Source organism: Schistosoma haematobium, chromosome 4 (genome assembly GCF_000699445.3).
Source record: "Schistosoma haematobium chromosome 4, whole genome shotgun sequence".
Lineage (NCBI taxonomy): Eukaryota > Metazoa > Platyhelminthes > Trematoda > Strigeidida > Schistosomatidae > Schistosoma > Schistosoma haematobium.
Window position 1 is genome coordinate 12,032,310 of NC_067199.1, and position 20,120 is coordinate 12,052,429.

Genomic DNA, 20,120 nt, shown 5'->3' on the forward strand with positions numbered 1-20,120 from the left:
CAAACCAACGATGGACTCATATATACCATATTGTCATCAGTCATCGTTGGAGAGGCTCGATAGAAGACTGTCGCTCGTTCTAAAGTACATGTTTAGACTCCGATCATGCTCTAATACGAGCACGCATTTGCTTGTGCCTCACTGGATGCAGAAAAGGCACATTAGGAAGACCCACTAGAATTGAACTGAGTGACGAGAAAGCCAAAAGTAGATTTCAGGAACAACTGAGGTCACACTTAGGTAGCTCTGGGAACGAGGCTGACCCAGATGTTGCTTGGAAAGATAAACAAACAGCTGTGGAATCAGCACGGACATCTATTATTGATTTAAACAAAAGGTTTACAAAAAGCCAGTGGATTTCTTCTAAGTCTATTACACTGATGGATTCTCGTAGACTCATTCCACCAGGCTCTGAACACGATAGACAGCGAAAACAAATCAGATACAGGTTAAGCAAAAGTCTAAGGAACGACCGTGAGCAGTAGTGGGCATCGGAAGCAAAAGAGATAGAAAAGGCAGCGGCTGTAGGTAACACAAGACATTTCTTTAGACTAATAGAAGAAACTGGAATTAATAAGTCAAGTGTAAGTGAGACTATCTCAAAAAAGACGATACTTATCTGCTCTCAGTCCGGAATACTTTAGAGAACAGCTTAACTGAACTTCAGCTACTCTACAACTACCCTCCATTCCCAGACAGTGTGAATGAAACATTGAAGTAGGTCCCCCGACTCTAGTGGAAGTTCGAAAGGCTATAGTTAATCTGAAACTAGGAAGAGAAGCTGGTCCAGATGGATTGGCTCCAGAGGTCTCTAAGGATGTTGGTCCAATTTTGGCGACTGGGTTGACTAATATTTTGGCTAAAATCTGGGAGTTAGACGTAATCCCATCTGACTAGTCACAATCACTTATCGTCCCAATATATAAGAGAGGGTCAAAATCATCCTGTGACAACCACAGAGGGACTAGTTTGACTAATATAATATCTAAAATACTAGCCTCGATAATTATCAGACGCCTAACTTAGACTCGTGAACTGCAAACACGAGAGAACCAAGCTGGCTTCAGACCTGGTCGTGGCTGCATCGACCACATATTCACCATTCGTCAGGTTCTAGAACGCAGGCATACTTACCGGCGTCCGACAATGGTGGTCTTTCTTGACTTAAAAGCAGCATTTGACTCTGGAGACCGCGAGATTCTGTGGTAGTGTCTGTCATTAAAAGGCGTACATAAACCTTGTGAAGGCTCTTTACTCGAACACTACTAGTCGAGTCAGAGCTTATGGCGAACTGTAATCTGCTTTTGCAACCTGAAGTGTTGTCCGTCAAGGCTGTCCACTTTCTCCATTTTCGTTCAACTTCATCATAGACCTATTGATGGAAATAACATTCTCGTCTACTGAATTCTCGGGTATTGATCTCCTACCAGGAGGTCCACTTATCGACTTAGAATACGCAGATGACATAGTCCTGTTTGGTGAAGACGCTGATAAAATGCAGAGTCTTTTGGTAGCACTAAGCAACAATGCCAGAATGTTTGGAATGCGCTTCTCTCTCTCTAAATGCAAGTTGTTGCTTCAGGACTGATCTGCGTCAACACCTGAACTAAGGATAGGGAGTGAAGTAGTCGAACGCGTTGGCAACTTCACTTATCTTGGAAGTCTGATCAGCCCTAATGGGTTGGTGTCTGACGAAATCTCAGCACGGTTTCGAAAGGCTCGTTTGGCTTTTGCCAACTTACGTCACCCAAGGCGAAGGTGAGATGTCCGTTTATCAGTTAAGGGATGAGTATACTGTGCGGTAGTTCGTTCTGTTTTACTTTACGGCTGAGAAACGTGGTCATTAAGAGTAGAAGATACACGTAAGCTACTAGTATTTGACCACAGATGCCTTAGTAATATTGCTCGCATCTACTGGGATCACCGGGTAAGTAATAGTGAGGTTAGACGCAGGGTATTAGGGAACGATGGTAAATCAGTTGATGATGTTGTGAATCTTCATTGACTGAGATGGTTGGGCCACGTGTTACGTATGCCTGAACACCGATTACCACGACGTGCAATGCTAACCGGTGTTCGAGATGGTTGAACGAAGGTTAGAGGCGGCCAAACCAAAACTTGGCATCAGTGCTTGAGGTTACTAACTTCTAGTCTGAGCCATATTGGTAGATGCAGACTACTTGGTTGGAGTCCGTGTGACTATCGTAACTAATGGTCGGAGACTCTTGGTGACATGACTCAGAATCGATCACATTGGCGTCGGCGTATAAACTCTCTGTCTTCCCTTAAACTATGAGATTGAAATCACTTCATATCTTTCTTTCTACGAACTAATTCTTTCTTCCTGTACTATATCCTCATATCCAATCTTTCTTTTATATACTACCACCATTGAATTAGCTAATTCTATGAATCCAGTGTTTGCCTTTCTGTGCTAATGAGATATGGCAACTTGGATCGATGCAAATGTATGCCTGGTCCTACGTTGTAGCTGACTGACCTACTGACGATAGTCGTGATCGGTGGTTGGGGACCTAAGTTGGAATCTTTATATTATACTGCTAGACACTCCATCCAATAGTATCTTGGAGAAAAAATAGACACATAAAATGACATAAGACTCATATTTAAGTATTGGAAATGAATTATGAGTTGTGAATGTTCGTCAGAAGTTGATGAAAACCTAGACTGCAACTTCATCTTACTCCTAAACTTGACTCATATTCAGGTTCCTCCGATTATTTAGTCTTTTTGGGGTAGCTACTACTAATGTAATCAGTAGTAAGTTGTGTTTTCTAAATTTGGATTTGTTGATTATTTACGTCTGATGGTTTGGTACACAAGTCCATTGTCCAGTACGTCTCTAACTTTTTTCAGTGATATATATAGGCAGGCTCGACCACTGTTTTAATGTATCAACTGTAGTCAGGTGCATAACGATTTATAGTATGTGTCTTTGTATTTGGGGAGTATGTATTGATTTTAAGTGTGAACTCCATATACTTGATTTCAGTGCATTTTTCATTGTATAAATTCCTTTTCTGTCGCTCTGGATTCAAGTGACACTTTTTCAGTTTGTTCATGTTTGTAAATAATTATGACAATTTAATTGATATATAGCTGAATGAACACGATTGTAATTCGAAATCTTCTAAGCTCTTGACCATATAGATCTTCCTTACAAGGTATGTGCTTGAAGGTAATCGAGGCTAAGAGAGAAACTAGAAGTCATATCCTAGTTTAAAGTGTCGTTAGATTAGTAGTTGTTACCATGAAACAAATCATTTTGTCTAAGAGACTTAATGCCATATTATGTTAATTGTTTTTCTTCTCAAAAGTTGCAGAGAATAGTTATGTATTTTCTGTATGTGTTGTCTGTAATAAAACGGGGAATCGTTCTATTAACATCAATTTTTCATAAAATTAGATTGTCCCGTCCTGTGGGAAGCTGGTTAAGAAACCTGTTCACAGAGAAGGCTTTGGTAATTCATCGATTCAAGCCTGATCTTTATGTTCGGAAACTATATATTCAACCCCTTAGTTTACCACAGTCTTATGACCCACCTCTTTTTATCCTATTAGTTATTTCTTGACACCTGTTTGTTTTCTCTTCACCTTCCTATATATTCTTGAACCAAACAATCAACTTTTACTTATCTGTCCTATATCGTATTTTGTTTATTATTTTCTATTTGTTCTTTTATTATCAAGTAGACGATATTTCATATCGCGCTTCTGTACTCTATTTCATTCTTACTGTTACCCTTTGACAATGAGATGATGTTAAATTTCCGTAAATTTTTAGTACTTCTGTTAATAAATATGATTGTACACCTTCACTAAAGATTGGTATAATTTGTAATTCAATAAATAACAAATTATATAATAGAAGATTAGGTTATCTGTCTAGATAGGTTATCTATTCTCGTTTATGCCTATACATTGTTTTGTATTTATGTTACAAATCACTTATTTGTAGTAGTTCACTCTTTTCTTCACTTTGTTTTTCCAATAGCAACATGTACGGAACGAACACTTGATGAATATTTAGAAGCAGCTGTACTAAATCATCAAACAAAATCCGATCGTGTTACTCGTATTCCAATTGAAAGTGTATTGAATGATGACAAAGAGTCAAGTTCAGTAACATCTGCTGTTCATAAATCAAAATCCGTAAGTTCATCGTCATCAGCCTATAATGTTCAATATTCTCCTCCACGACGACAACAACCACATGCTATTCATCCTTATCCATCAAGACTTACGTCTTTTGCTGATCCTGAAGATTCAACTATCCAAATAGCTTTACCGCCGAATATAATTTATGCAGGTGGTTAGTTCTGTCATTTTATCAGCGATTAAGGATGCTTATTAGTACGATTCTGTTGTTATACGTCAGTGAGTATTACTAATAATAATGATACTAATACTTAACCAAGAGCACTACTTTTCAACTTATTTTCCTACCCATGTACTTTTATTTTAATTTTTTTGTGCAAATGAATTTGTCTTTCTTTTTGAATATTTATTTATTTTTTGAGAATAATGTTCTGAATTTCTTTTTTACTGATCTCGTTTATTTGTCGTTCTTCTTTTGACTTGTTTTTGATTTCGCTTGTCGTTTGAATTTGTATTTGTATCTGCAAAAATACATATGTACACATTATTATTATTATTATTATTATTATTATTATTATTATTATTATTATTATTATTATTATTATTATTAATGTACAGAGGAATGTACTCAGAAATAAAAGTTAGTTTGAAGGGAGGAAAAGTGTAAAATTGTTGCTTTTCCCTTCGTTTTCACTTCTCTGTCTGGTTATTTTTCTTGTTAAATCTCACCAATGTGAAGTGAATTTAGTTGACACCTACTTACGTTTATCCGTTCTTTTGTTAAATGTGAGTTATGATGTGCAAGTTTAATTTCATTCCATTCTCAATTAGTGTTTGGAAAGAAGCAACACAATAATAGTAGTATATTGAGTGAATTTGCATCACCCCACTATTTTGCCTTTGTTTTGAATCAAGTTAGTCGTTTAACCTTAATATCAGTATTTTTTTACACAAAAAAACTAATTGTAGATCGTTAGCAAATTGTATTTATGCTTAAGAATCTTCAGTCAATCTGTAATACAGTGTAAGATAGATTCGTTTCAGTTGCTTCATTTGTTAACTGTATGTAATGCGGAAAATAATTAATTTGAGAGCGATAAATACTTTTAGAAATAAGAGTTTGAATTTTTCCATCATCGGAATCGAGGTATATCCAGTTGGCGAATCCCTTTTCTCTTGTGCACAAAATGTGTGTATATGTAAATATTCCAGAATATGGTTAATTTTGAGCTCTATCATCAGAATATCCAACATGAATTCTCATAATCCCTAATTATAGATTACTATTTGGTACCCTTAACAATCCCAATAGGCTATATTGTCGATTGACTACCGTTTTCTCTGGTGTCTTATCTAGATGATTCCTTGTTGTTAGTGATATGTTCTTGCTTCAGTATGCAGCCTCATTAAATTCTTGTTTATCAATGTTTAGCGAAATTAAATTTAAATTTGCGCTTGTTTTGTCGCAGGATGGATGACAACTAGGCATGCGATCGAACTGTAATAATTCCAAATGAATAACGTTTTAGTTACATAGGAAAACTAATTGAACAAATGCTGATATCTTGTTATTGCTTATGTTCAAGATAGTGCAATTGCTAACGTCAACAGTTCTTTTTTTGTTGTTTAAGATTTGAACTTATTTCAATGCAATAATACGGTTAACAGAAACTGCTGAACCATACTGATGCCTAATATAAAAGGATCTATCGAAAATTTACGTCGTCAACTACGTTCAATTCGATTTAGTTATGATGTCAATTTTCAAGGGTAAGTTCTGGTTATAGTTTCACATAGATTACATTTACTGTGAATACTTTAAAGATGTCCTCAATAAGATCAGTCTATTCATTATTCCTCTCCTGTTAAATACTTTGTACTATATATATATCTTACTTAGGACTGGTTCACTAATATTTGAGATTCTATGTTGTTTATCTGTATACTATTCCATAATACGACATCATGATATATCGATTAGAGAATGTTGAGTTCCTCTGACTACATCCCAATTCAAAAATAAAGTACATGTTAATGTGAAATCGCCTTTGACCCATACTTTTCATGATAATGCTATTGATACTATCCACCTAACCGAAATGATACAGACAAAGAAAAGTCTAAATCTACGGCCCATCGTTTGAAAATCGAGTACGCTTACCTATGGCTTTACCTAGATAACTTAATGAACTGTTGCATTACATCATTAATTAATTTAGGCTGATAGTATTAAATATTGGCCTCACATCTGTTACCTCAACTGAAAGACTTATATCTCGTATGGGGTCTCAAAAAGAATTATATGTGCTTGTTTTATATTAGTAGGCTTATCTATTTATCTGCGGTTTTCAATGTCCGTTCAAACGATACCACTCCATCACTAAGAATATCCTTGCAACATCGAGAATCGACTGAAGTTTGAAGTGTAAAACGTTAGGTGCTATTTCAGTGGGCCTGTAGGTTAAGCTTTACTTAGAATTTACTTACACCTGTTGCTCCCAATGGAGCATAGGCCGCAGACCAGCATTTTCCAACCCACTCTGTCCTGGGCTTTCCTTTCTAGTTCTATCCAATTGTTGTTCATACCGTAGAACTGTCTTGACATTTGTATTGAAAATTCTGACCTTGGTGTTGGTTGACAGTTGTTTTGAGTTCCAGATGTTTTTCATTTGTAAATTTATTTATTTATTTAAACACATAAACATTGGTACAAGGAGGCACCAAATAGATGTGCGCCACATAAATCATTCGATTTTTGTGAGGGCTGTGATACTGCTCGGGTGCCCAGACCGAAGCAGTTGGTTATCTTAGGGGGCCACACCCCGAGCCTTTGATCTGAAGGTCTGACCCACAAGGCAGTGGAGCATCGTGGGGAGATGCAGTCCCATAGTAGCCAGCGACCAATGATTGGTTCATACGCCATTTGTTCCCGCAGGATACTGGAGCCCATGTGCACTATTGGTTTGGAATCCGGTTAAAGCTCCGGATATTCGCTTTTCGTCCTCTCAATTTCGTAAACAACACCCCCGCCACGAAAAGGCAGTGAGTAGGACTTCCCTGGCAGAGGCTGTATACGCGTGGCTGTGTGCGAGCATTTCGAGAGGGAGGGCGGGCCCACCCTACTCGGCCATACCAAGGCATTTGGGGGCAAACCTGGAAGCACTGGACGGCCGTTTCGTCCTATTGTGGGACTCCTCAGCAGTGCGCATCCACGACCCCGCCTCGCGGGATTCGAACCCAGGGCCTATCAGTTTCGCGCCAGTCGCTTAACCAACTAAACCACTGACCTTGATCTTGCCTTGCCGATCAGCGCCTTCATATCTGTATCAGGTCGACCGTGTTCATCAATGATGCTGCCTAGACATGTAAATGTTTTTACACCTTCTAAATCTTCTCCGTCAAGTGTGATTCGATTGTTCCATGCTGTGTTGTATCGGAGAATCTTGCTTTTCCCTTTGTGTATAATGAGACCTACTGCTTCTGAGGTTCCTGCTGCACTGGCCATCTTCTCCTGAATTTGTTGTTGCGTGTGCGATAGAAGAACCAGATTATCTGGGTAATCTAGATCGTCCAGCTGCTTCCTAGCTGTTCACTGTATCCCATGCTTCCCCCCAGATGTTGACCTCTTCATGATCCAGTCGATCATTAGGAGAAAGAGAAAAGGTAAGAGTAAGCAACCTTGCCTGACACCGGTCTTCACTTCGAACGACTTTGTCAACTGTCCTCCATGCACGATTTCGCAGTTTAATCCATCATAGGAATTTCGTATGATATTTTCTGTCTTCTGAGGCACGCCGTAGTGTCGAAGAAGCCTCCATAATGTTGTCCTGTCCACGCTACCAAATGCTTTCTCGTAGTCAATGAAGTTGATGTAGAGTGATGAATTCCATTCAATTGATTGTTCCACAATGATCCGTAGTGTTGCGATTCGGTCTGTACACGATCAATCCTTACGGAATCCAGCCTGTTGGTCACGAAGTTGGGTGTCTACGGAGTCCTTCATTTTGTTTAATAATACCCTGTTGAAAACTTTTCTTAGTATTGAGAGATGAGTGATGCCCCTGTAGTTATCACACTTGCTGAGATCGCCTTTCTTTGATATTTTGATCAGAATTCCTTCTTTCCAGTCTTTTGGTACTTGTTCTTCATCCCAACTTTTTATTAAAGAGAATGTGGGGTGTCTTTGCAGTTGCTGCTACATCTGCTTTCAGTACCTCTGCTGGAATATTGTCTGGTCCCGCTGCTTTACCGTTCTTGATTTGTCTGATCCTTAAGTACTAGCCGAAATTCCCTATGATCATGGGGTTCAATCATTGGTGGAGTTTTGAATTTACACTTCCAAGGTGTCCCGTACTAAAACGAAATAGCTGTCTACTACTCCCTAGTTTTCAGCAGTTTTTTAATTAAAATCAGTCCATGATTTAACATTTCAAATACATAGCATTCGATTTGACCATTAATAACTAGAAAATAATTACGCTTAACAGTCTAGTGAGTTATATTTTACCGATGCTATACATAGATACATGTTTTCATGTTTATTTTAGTATGGTGTTGGGTCAGTCATCTGCATTTGTTGAATTTTATCGGCGTTTACTCTGTGATTATAATGCAAAAGTCACCAGTTACCTCGTTGAACTTGGATTTGGAATGCTCGGTATGATTTTACAATAAGTTAATACATCCATTATTACCATTAATAAATTTATTTATGTTTTCTTCTTCTTGTCAAATATGACACTATGTGTGTAGATATTATCTTGAGTGCATATTCTTGTGAAGTTATTTTTGCGTTTTTGAATTGGATTAAATTTTAAAAAATACTATGCTAGACTGGATTTCATGTACTCCTAGAAAATCGTAAACCTAGACAAAACCAGTGTCAGCGGAATTTCTCTCAACGCAAACTCATAACAAGTAAATCACGTTACTTCTTATATAATTATCACGTATATGACTTAGTGATTGAAAAATTTAACTTCAGACTATTCAGCCTCAGGCTTGAAAACAGCTTCACCTCATTTCAGGAAGATGAGTAGTATCGTTAGGCTTCACACACAAAACTTTCTGTTCGTAACCAGGTAAATAAATTTGTACTAGGCAAATAATACATTCAATTTTGCCAAGTATTATCCATAATTATCACTTCATTCATTTTTTTCTTGATCCGTCATATATGTATATAAATTCAGGCACAACAGACAGCAGATTTATGGAAGTGCTTTATCGTATTCTTCGAGATGTTTTCTCTTATCGACCATCGATTACAATGGCACAATTTTTTGTGACTGGATTTGCAGAACGTAAAATTGAAATGGCTACCACTGTTGCTTTAAATATAGGATCCTTAATTAAACATCAAGATAAGAATAGAATACATTCCAATTATTATCATCATCAACGACAACACGAGAGCCGACATCATAATGATCAGTTGAAGGCTAATTCGAACACACAAATACCTTTAGTGTTGCCTGGAGTTTCATTGAATCGATCAATTGAGCGGAATGTTAAAAAATCACTTGTTCCATCTAATGATAACAGCAATAATAATGATAATAATACTGAATTGTGTAGAAAATTTGTACATTCCAGTGGAAAAAGTCCTGTAGTCTATAATGATTTATCGAATGAAATCAATTGTACTGTTTTAAATGGTAATAAAACTGTTCAAAGTAGAGAATGTTCACAAGAACCTCATAACCGTGGTAATGATCGTAATGTAAATGGTAAACAAGCAAAGTTTTACAGGACAAAGACACTAGTAGGTTTTTCTTTTCCTTACGTATTATTATTACCATTATTATTTTATATATTGGTGTTCATCATCACTTGTAAAGAATTGAATTTTTCTCTTTGTTGACATTCATTGTCTAAATTAATCTACCAATCTGTAAATTTATTGAATGGACGCCTTAATATTGCTTGTATTTACATGATTAGAATTTTGTATAGTTGCTTTTAGTGAACATACTCGTTGAACAAGTGGCTTTCATGATTCAACAGACTAACAAATAACGTTCTCGTATTTGAAGCAATAGGCACTGGGTTCCAGCTTCAGCTGGATGTAGGTATGTATATGCATCTGACTTGTTTCAAATAAAAGAAATTTATTTATTTAAACACGTAAACATTGGTATATAAGGGCACCAAATACATATGCGCCACACAATAACAGTGAGGTGAACAGATAGAGAATGTAAAGTGCGTATAATGAAGAGAAGAACAACAACAAACAGAAATCAGTGTATGAGAGTGAAATGATAATAATCAGAGAAACATTTCAGTTAGCAAAAATGCAACCAAAAAGAATTCTTTCAGTCAAATAAGTTACGTTTACTTTTATGAAGTAAAAGAAAGTTACAGCACGATCGCCACTGGCTTTTATTCTGAGCCATGTCTGATAATTTTTCTAGCCACTGTGTTGCACCATTTTTAGGACCACAACCAGGGAGTCATGAAGGATCAACAGAAGCCAGCTCTGTACAGTTTTCTTTCATATTACAACACCATGTCATACGCTGATCACCTCTCCGCTTTCTCCAACCAGTCACAGTGTCGGCAAATAGTGTGCGACGTGGAATTCTCTTGGACAACGTTTGTAAGATGTCTCCAAACCACCGAAGTCGATGTTTCAAGATAGTGAAACCAGTTGAATTATCGTTGCTGTGCCCTAACACACGATGCCGATTTCCTGCATTTCTGACATGGTTTTGCCATTGGACGTCAGCAGAGTCGTCTAACGTCCTCAGCTCGGAGAGGTCATGTTTCACAAGCATACTTAAAAACTGCTCTCACCGATGTGTTATAGACCCAACCCTTTACAACCAGACTAACATCACGAAGGCTCCAAAGATGCTCCAAGTTGGCATGAGCCGCTCTGGCTTTCACTATACGTAAATTAATCTCACGCCACCACCAGCATTTACGCAGCTACCCAGGTACACAAATTCCCCGACTACTGTCTGCTCACTATTTAGCTACAACAGAAGCTGCAACCAATTCGCTGACATCGATCTGTTTAGGACGATGAATTTGTTGGCCACTGAAACGTAAGGTAAGACTAGTTCAAACAAGGGTATGATCAGAGTCCAGATAGATACTCCAAAGGAGTGGCAGTCTTGTACACAACCACGCCAGAGGTAGTTTATCGCGATATGATCAATCTGAGTCCAGGTTTTAGATGCAGAGGGAGAACGCCAGGCAGCACATCGGCGATGACTGTGTCGGTAGTTAATGCTAACCAAAAACAGGTTGTATTCTGCGCATAGTTGCATTAGACGGTCACCGTTATCTGACCTGCAACCAATAAGTCCCCATCAGCCACCTCAACGACTCTGTTCTGTGCCTAGACACCTGAATTGAGCATCCAAGTTTATAGCTAGTACTACAATATCTGTCGAATGCACTTTCTGTAGAATAGTTTACTGGTTGTAAAACTCATCTGGGCTGCAATCTGTTGGAGCTATCTTTGGTTTATCTATTAACCATGATAAAAAAAAATCGAAAGAATATATTTCAGTTAGAAAAGAATGTTTGCTAGGCGTTATACGATCTACATGGAGCCATGCTGTTTACTTCTTGATAATTAACCTATCTCTATCCGTTATATTTACAATCGTAACACTAAAATAAATAAATTGACAACGAAGTACAGTACTGTTGGATAGCTAGAAGGTCTGTGTACCTCGAACTAATGTCGTTTCATATTCATCGTCAAAATGCGTCTAAAAAATAAAGCAAAGATATTTAGTCTTAGGCGAAATAATACTAAGTCAACATGACAGTGTTAGACGTCAAGAGTGATTTTACTAGACCACCGTTGATAATCTGTCAGCCGATCAAGTTTGGGACTAAAGAACCATTGGTTAAGAAAACTTCATTTTAAGTACTAAAATAACTTTATTTTTCTCCCTTCTAATTGTTTTTATTCGCTGAACTTTTAATTCGTTTTACAAATAATGAATTATCATGAAATGGTTTAATTTTCTTAAATCCTATTTTGTATAATATTCAGAATACTGATCTTAATTCACGTGATCAACATAACAAATTCAAAAATGAATATGCTCAGTATAAACACATCTATCATGCCCATCATCCATTTGACAATAACAATCCACGACGTTCTTATACATCTCATACACTATATGAAAATTGTACAAAATTATCCGATCATAAATTGACCGCTTCTACTACTGGATCCGTCAGTACGGTGACTGCAACTTCAATGGTGCCAATAAAATCACTTGATGCCCCAAATAATTCGAAGCAACGCTCAAAAGAGAATTATTGTACTTCATCATCATTTAAAGATCACAATAATAATACTAATGAACATTTGTTATTCAATAGCAATGATCTTCCTCCAGTGGTTGATCATCAGGATAATCAATCTAGTTTAATGAATCATGAAGATCTTCGAAATATAATGAATTCATTGTTCCAATTAACCGGTAAAGTGAATGGTATGCTTACGCGTATAAATAAATTAGAGAGTAGACTAACAAATGTTGAGACTGATTGTTCGTTTAATCATCGTTCAAGAACATATAGCGGAGTAAGTTTATGGCTAATTTTTTATTCATTCATCGTTTTTTTTCTATTTTAAAAAGGAATTTAGTCTTGAAACTTTTTGTGTGTGTCCTTATATATGCATCTCACTAATGTAGGTAATTAGCTTGTGATCAATAGCTTCTTTTTCCTAATCTACTTTTAACTCGTTTACCGGATACAGATTCCTGTAATTGGCTTTGACCCACACTTTAAATGGGATGGCTATACTTGGTTGTCCAAACTGAAATAGATGAAGCAGGGTTTAAACCAGAGAATCAGTGAATAAAGTTCTAGAGACTTATCCATTTATTTGAATAAAAGCAAGTAGGTGGTATTGGCGTTCCCTAATCTTGCTACATATATAGACGTGTAGCTCATTCTCTTTTTTTAACAAAAGTATGTATAATTGATGAGATTATTGTCAACAAGTCGCTCAGTTTGTCTGTTAAATTATGAATGACATGGTGGGGAGCGAATGTGGACAGTTAAAATAACTGTTCTGAAAGCAAAAGGAGATGTAACAGAAATCATTCAGTGGTTCCTACCTATATACAAGCATGCCCCCACAACAGTTCCCCACCGTAAAAGTTACTGGTAGAAGATGAAGGCTGCGAACAATAAATGATGCAATAAAATGATCCAGAAAGGGAAAACAGCAGCCAGGCAGCTTATAAAAGACTGGCAGACTACAGAATTGACAGAGATGCATGGGCAAAGGGGTTTGTTAATGGGTCAGAGAGGTAGTCATTTTTGAAGTAATTGTGGAAGGAAAAAGACATGTACGCCACAAGGATCGTTTGCTCAGGAAACCCAAAGAAGACTGACCAGAGGAGTTCACTACAGCCGTGGATACCCTCATTGATTCTTGTAAAGAAAATACAGAAGTGACACAAGAACCTATAAAAGAATTGCTACTCTGAAGAAGTAAACGATAGCGAAGGAAAACCATAGAATTTCAGGTGCAGTGAATGGACTTTGGAAAAGGAGAAGTCCTAAGGCTAACAAATGATTACTCAATTTTTATTAATACTGCTCAAGTCTTGCTAGTGACAGAAACTGCGAGTGCTTTTTTCCAATCCAATTTTGAGCACGATCTTTACCGTTTTCTAATCGGTCTCTAATTTTCTGTACACTTTGAGGTCAAATCTATACCTTCGTTGCTGTGTATGTTGAGTTATGTCATTTTAAGTTTGCCGACTTGAATATCAAGTTTTTCTTACACTTCATGTTATCGAGTCCGCAATAGGACTATTCGTATTAAAATAGCTCGGTTGTTTCTAATATCCAAGTGTGGTAGCACAACCAGAATCCCGAATGCGTAGTGGTTTTTATAGAGACATAACCGATAGACATACAGATAAAAAAAGGTATATAAAAGGAACATGAATGGCGATTTAGGGCTAGTAATATAACTGGGTACAAGAAAACCAATAAAACGGACCTGATGCACTTTATGGCCACGGGACTGGTCTGATCTTATGTAAACCAAAAGAGTATGCAATTGTATAAACTTGTGATGCATGAATTCACCATCTGAGATTTCTGTCCTCGAGATGTTTTTGGATGGTGTTGTTTCCTGTTAGTTGGATGGGAAGCGTTTATTTCCACTCTATCAGCAACAATGTTCGTGTTATGGTGTGTTCTTGCTATGCGTTCATAGAAGTGACCTTCACTTAATCGATAATATCGACTGGGTTTCAATTTATTGCGAACACTGAGAGTCCTTGAACGATCGATAAATCCGGATTATGCATTATCAATGATAGATTGTAGATTTTGAGATAGTGGGTTGTAGCTTACACTATGAATTTCTTCGTTAGTTATTACCCGAACATTTATGCAAAACTTGAAACAGGAAACATTAATTTTCCTAATTAAGGACACTGTTGTTTGTATTCATTGCGATTATCGGTTTCAGGTTGTATGTGTTTTTTTTAAAATGTTAACCTATAGAATACTGTTGGTTCAAATCAACCACTCACGGATTCAATTGATATATATGGAAGTAGGAATATTGTCGATCCTACTAGTTTACCTCATGTTGTTATAGGAAAATATAGTAGTTATTTGCCCATTAACTCAACAAATTCAATTGTCACATCTAATAGTGGCAGTTCTACGTTGGATACGTTCAATGAAACGAAGTGCACAATTGGAACAAAAACAAACACTACCACGAATGCTGTAATTTCATCGTTACCAGTGACAACGGCGACAACAACAACCAACTCTTATGATGTTAAATCGTATGCAGATCGTTATATTCCAAGTTATAATAATAAATTATCTGAGTCAAAACCTAAATATTTGACATCAACAAAATTGAATTTACAAGATAACAACGATTATCATTATTCAGTTGCTAGTAATCAAGCTATAATGGATAAAACAGAAAGTCAGAACGTGAAAATTTCTATAAATGATAATCATCAATCTATCAAAAATGTTCCGAATACTTTTAATTCATTCCATGATTCATATAAATTCAATGAAAATTGTTATGACTTATCAAGTCGGGTTAGTTTATATATTTATAGATTATATTCATATATATTTTGCCTCTTTATAGTTTATGTCATTTAAAAAAATTACTGTGAGTCTAGAGATATTTACGTAGACTATATAGTTTGTATAATGTTCTCTGTGTTGTAGGGTTCTTTCACACAGAGGCGAAATTAGATAAAAATGTTGAATTCAGCACTTAGTAAGACTGGAACAATGAAGTATAAGCAACATTTTGGTACGTAACGAGCAAGCAACATTTCGGCCGTTACGTAATCGTACAGGCGATTTTTTGTTTTTCTGCTATATCCGTTTCTTCGGTGCTAGCACTTCACACAAATGCATCACAACCCTTTTGCGTAGCCTGGAGACATGTCAAATGATTAATACGACCTCTACGGGTGTCCATACATCCGCTAGAAGAATTATCATGATATCATCTCCTTCTAACATCAGATTTCAATTGATTAGAGGTTGTGAGACATATAGACTATTTTCTTCCAATCGCCTATAGTATTTTAATCATGTTTATTTTGTGTTCGTATTCTGTCATTTTATTATTTTTAAAAAATCCATCCCTCTGGCTAGTGGTTTTGTCTTTGATCTTTAATCATCTCGCGAGTAGCCGTTATTTCGGTCACATTACATCATTGCGTTCATCTGTCGATTAGCATTATATTAATCGATTTTAACAGTCGAAATTTCGTTTAACTAAATCACAGAAAACCTCCTTTATAACATAACATCCTTGTATCAAGTTTTAAGAAAGCTATTCAGTATAAGAAGGCTGAATTCTAGTATTATGTCGTAACTGATGTAAAATTCAAACATATTCTTAGTATAACAATGTTATGTCTCCTGAACGCATTGACAAATGTCATGTGCCCAGTCACATATCAGAATCCCAGTTCCGATTTGGTCTTCTGTTAGCTTAGTGTCTCTAACTTGGCCGAATATACGCCCGATCAGCACGATTGTCCCTGAGCCAGCAGCTAAGTTCTTATTAGTCAACTATTCGTTAGTTCCTCTCTATCCAAAATTAGTAATCACCCTCCACTATCTTCATATCTCAAACAGATGTGGTTTATGTACAGACATACCGGACCCCACCACACCATAAAATGAAAACTAACAGTCATGCATAAGCAAGCTAAAAGTGGCTGTGAATGGAGGAGACTAAATAATAAAATGGCAATTAAATAGGAATGGTAAGTCGTACGACAGTAGTTTATGGGTTAGTCGAAAGCTTGGGTTAAAAGGCCCCGAAATGATCTGATATGGCCGAGGGTAGGGAGGGTCCGCTCTGCCACTCGAGATATGACCATATGATCATGCGTGTATAACCACTGCTAAGGAATTCCTACATACTCCCCTCTCACGGTGGGGGTGTTGTTTATGAAATTGAGAAGACGGGAAGTGAATATTCGGCGCTTAAACCGGGTTAGTGAGTGCGGACAATCCATCTAGGGGAGTTGGAAAATCTTGATTTCAAGCCAGTGTTACACATAGTCTCCAGGATCCGGAGGAAACGAAGGACACATGAAGCTATTCTTGATCGCCGGTTATTACGAGACTACATCTAATGTTGCTCTACTGCCTTGTGGATTAGACTTCTAGGTCAAAGGCTCTGTGAGTGGCCCCCTTAGAAAACCTTCCTTCGTTTGCACACCCAAACAGCATCCCAGCCCATAAATATTCTATGATAACTTTGTATAGCGCATGTATATTTGGTTTCACTTTGTGCCAATCTTTATGTGTTTAAAATAAAAATGAAATGATAAAATGAATACATAAGTACTTGTTATAACGCTCGGTTTTACTTCGTCTAATGTTATAACGGTTGGGTTTCCACGTTTCCACGTATGGGACGTTAATTTACCTTAAACGATTATCTACACTAGATTCCCTCTCAGTGTCTATTCTACAGGACTTCAACACAACTCAGATCAAGAACACGTGATTAGCCTGATCACAACGTAAATATATTTCCACACCAAAACCAGACACAATCCAACAACAATGAACAATCAATAATAATTGTGTCGTAATAATAATAAGGATAAGAGAATCTATAACTCATCTGACACCTGTCAGACTATCTACATGTCTGACTAAGCGGATAACCAATCATTATCATTCTCGTCCACACATCAGTACTGTAATGTAGATACTCAGTAATCATATAAAAAAGTATAATTAATCATTCGGAAAACCGGTTTAAACTTTTACATTATTCGTTCCGTTATAACAGTCAGTTACTACTTATTAGGTTGGATCGTTATCTTGCTGTCTATAGTAAGTTGACCATGATTATTGATATAGACCATTGAATTTCGATTAATTGTTTAGACTCGCTAGACCCGAAGTTGTTGTTTTAGATCCTATGTGTTCGTCGTGGGTGCATATTTTTGAAGACAGACCTATACTAGGGTGAAAAAGCTATCGACTGCTCTCTAATATTCAGTAATGGTTCTTCAACTAACTGATTTGTCAATCTGCGAAAAAACTGTAACTGCACAATGTGCAACTCAGCTGAATGGCTGGAATCATCTATAGGAGTAGATCGTCCAATAAGATGGAAGCATGTAGCAGTTTACATCCAGCCTTGAAGGCATTTTATATGCTATGAAGGGGGAGCATGCAAATCAGCGTGTGCGAAGAAGTCTGAAATAGAGAAGAACAAGAGTAAAAGACTGTGAACGCATAGGATAAAATTACATTTAATAATGTGATCAGTTGACGACAATTAGCAGTACCACATACATGAAATTAAGACAGTCTGATAATGGAAACTCAAAGTTAGTATAGTAAGAAAAAGTTACAGAAATAATCTTTCAAAGTCGCGCAATTATCGTATGGATACTATGCTAAGTATTAAAATTAAGATAATTTGTTTAAATCAAATATCGATCGTAAAAAACGTGTGTCAACTAGAATTTTGCTAACATTTGTTACTTTTACTGACCTATTTCCTATATTGACAAAATTTAAGTAGATGAATTAACAGAAAAGTCTCCAATTCGTTTTTACTCTATGAGCTTAAAGATGTTGTGAACTTTAAATTAACACACTAAAACCTTCAATACGAAATTCTCGGACTTTTCACTCACGTAACCGGTGAATAACATCAATCCAGAAAACAAAAAGTTTTGTAAACTGGTCTATTGAAATAATATCTAATAACAAGGCACAATGACAAATAATCTAACATTAAAATGTTTGTAAACTTGGTGATGATCCGTTTTGCTAACAATTACGTGTAATAAGTACACTAAAGAGATATGGAGCGGTGACTCCAATGGTTGGGACGTTCAGCTTCTAACTGGTAACTTCACTCTATGGAATTCGGTTTCAGAAACCATATGGTATTACTAGTCTTTACACTTAAATTGGCACCTAAAGCCTATTACACAAACCTGTAATTGATTAATGAGTTACCAAAATGCTAGATAGATCATTGCTAATGGTATTTTACTAGGGGAAATAATCTTGTAATTCGCCTCTGCCCCCGGGTCGCATTCGAAATATATTAAATTTCCTTCTGATTTGTTCGATGAAATAGACATTGTAGTTCAAAATGTCTGTTTTACTAATGTAACAGTTATCTATTTGTTTAAAAACTTGTGAATATTTGAACGATATCCTAACTATAGTAGTCAAATTTGTTGGTAGACTGAAAATTATGTTTTCTAAGTAAGGTCTGCTTTTAAGTTATTGGATACTAGATATGTGCTAACTTTTTGTACATGACATATGTATGTCAGCATGATCCATTATAATAGAGTACGTAATTATCAAAATCGACTATCAGTTTATACTGTTTTCAATAAAAGTATGTTTATAGTTTTATTCATTATTTTGCATTGTATTAAAGAATGAAATTCCAGGATCCGTTCATTCTAAATATGCTGACTCTTTGAAAACTATCAATCATCGATCATCTAGATTACTTGATCTGAATACTTGTTCACTGGTCGATTTAGATCAACAATCTGAAATTCAATCCCTTTCATTCGGTCGTAATAATTCGGCATTACCTTATCGTCCTAAATCATCTGCTGATTATTCTACCAGACATGATACATCTAATCCATTTGAGAATTCTTGTGGTCAGCGTAAAATGATGATACCTTTGTTGCCATTAAATTCATCACGTAAATCTGTTGAATCAAAGACTCCAATCAATCAGAAGTCCGAGGCTTCATATCGTGCTCAAGTGGAACGTATAACCAATATGTAAGTCATCTAAATTTTCCTTTCTTCAGTGATTAAGGACGCTTACTGCTGTAATCTAGGAGGTGACTTAATTCATTGGGCATTCGACTTTCAGTCTGTTGGTCACACGTTTGAGTCGCTCTCTACCTACTTCGATTAGGCTGCAGTATTATCACTAACTCCTACATGTAAATTGTCACTGAAAGCTGGGTACACCAACTTGTACTTGTAAAGAGAGTCAAGTTACAAACCTAAGTGGCCAATCGGGTTCTCGTTTGAACATACAAAATGTAGTGTTTCACAGTTCAATCCTCCCAATCAACATATAACAGTTCATCTTCCATAATGATCTTATCGTACTAACAGAAATCTTACAGCCAAGAAAATCAATATGTAAACTAAGGCCACACATATACACAGCCTCAAATAGAAATGCATCGGTTCAAATCGTTACACTTTGAAGTAGCATGAGGAAATGAATTCATCAGTTTACCAAAATAATTCAATGACACAAAAATTGAGGATCAATATGATTTCCGAGATCTGTTGAAAAATAAGTGGGCACATCTCCAAGATAGTTGGTTCTGAGATATATTACTTGGAGTTCTCAGTCACTGACTGGTTATATCTCTATGACTCTAATCACAAATCCTGAACTTTATACGATTGGCAGATGGACACCTCGCCTCCTACACACGTAATGCGCTTTGATAAAAACCAACAGAGCT

The 20,120-nt window shown here is 36.6% G+C and overlaps 1 protein-coding gene across 1 annotated transcript in view; it reads left to right on the plus strand.

Moving 5' to 3' along the window:
* The window catches only part of CEP44 (Centrosomal protein of 44 kDa), a 35,122-nt gene that overhangs the window by 12,945 nt on the left and 2,057 nt on the right, over window positions 1-20,120 (plus strand). The window contains exons 6-11 of the mRNA XM_051215672.1: window positions 4,016-5,889; window positions 8,667-8,776; window positions 9,312-9,883; window positions 12,137-12,679; window positions 14,629-15,192; window positions 19,052-19,413. Coding sequence (XP_051066202.1) covers window positions 5,807-5,889; window positions 8,667-8,776; window positions 9,312-9,883; window positions 12,137-12,679; window positions 14,629-15,192; window positions 19,052-19,413 — 2,234 coding nt within the window. The 5' untranslated portion in view covers window positions 4,016-5,806. The remainder of the gene's footprint in view (window positions 1-4,015; window positions 5,890-8,666; window positions 8,777-9,311; window positions 9,884-12,136; window positions 12,680-14,628; window positions 15,193-19,051; window positions 19,414-20,120) is intronic.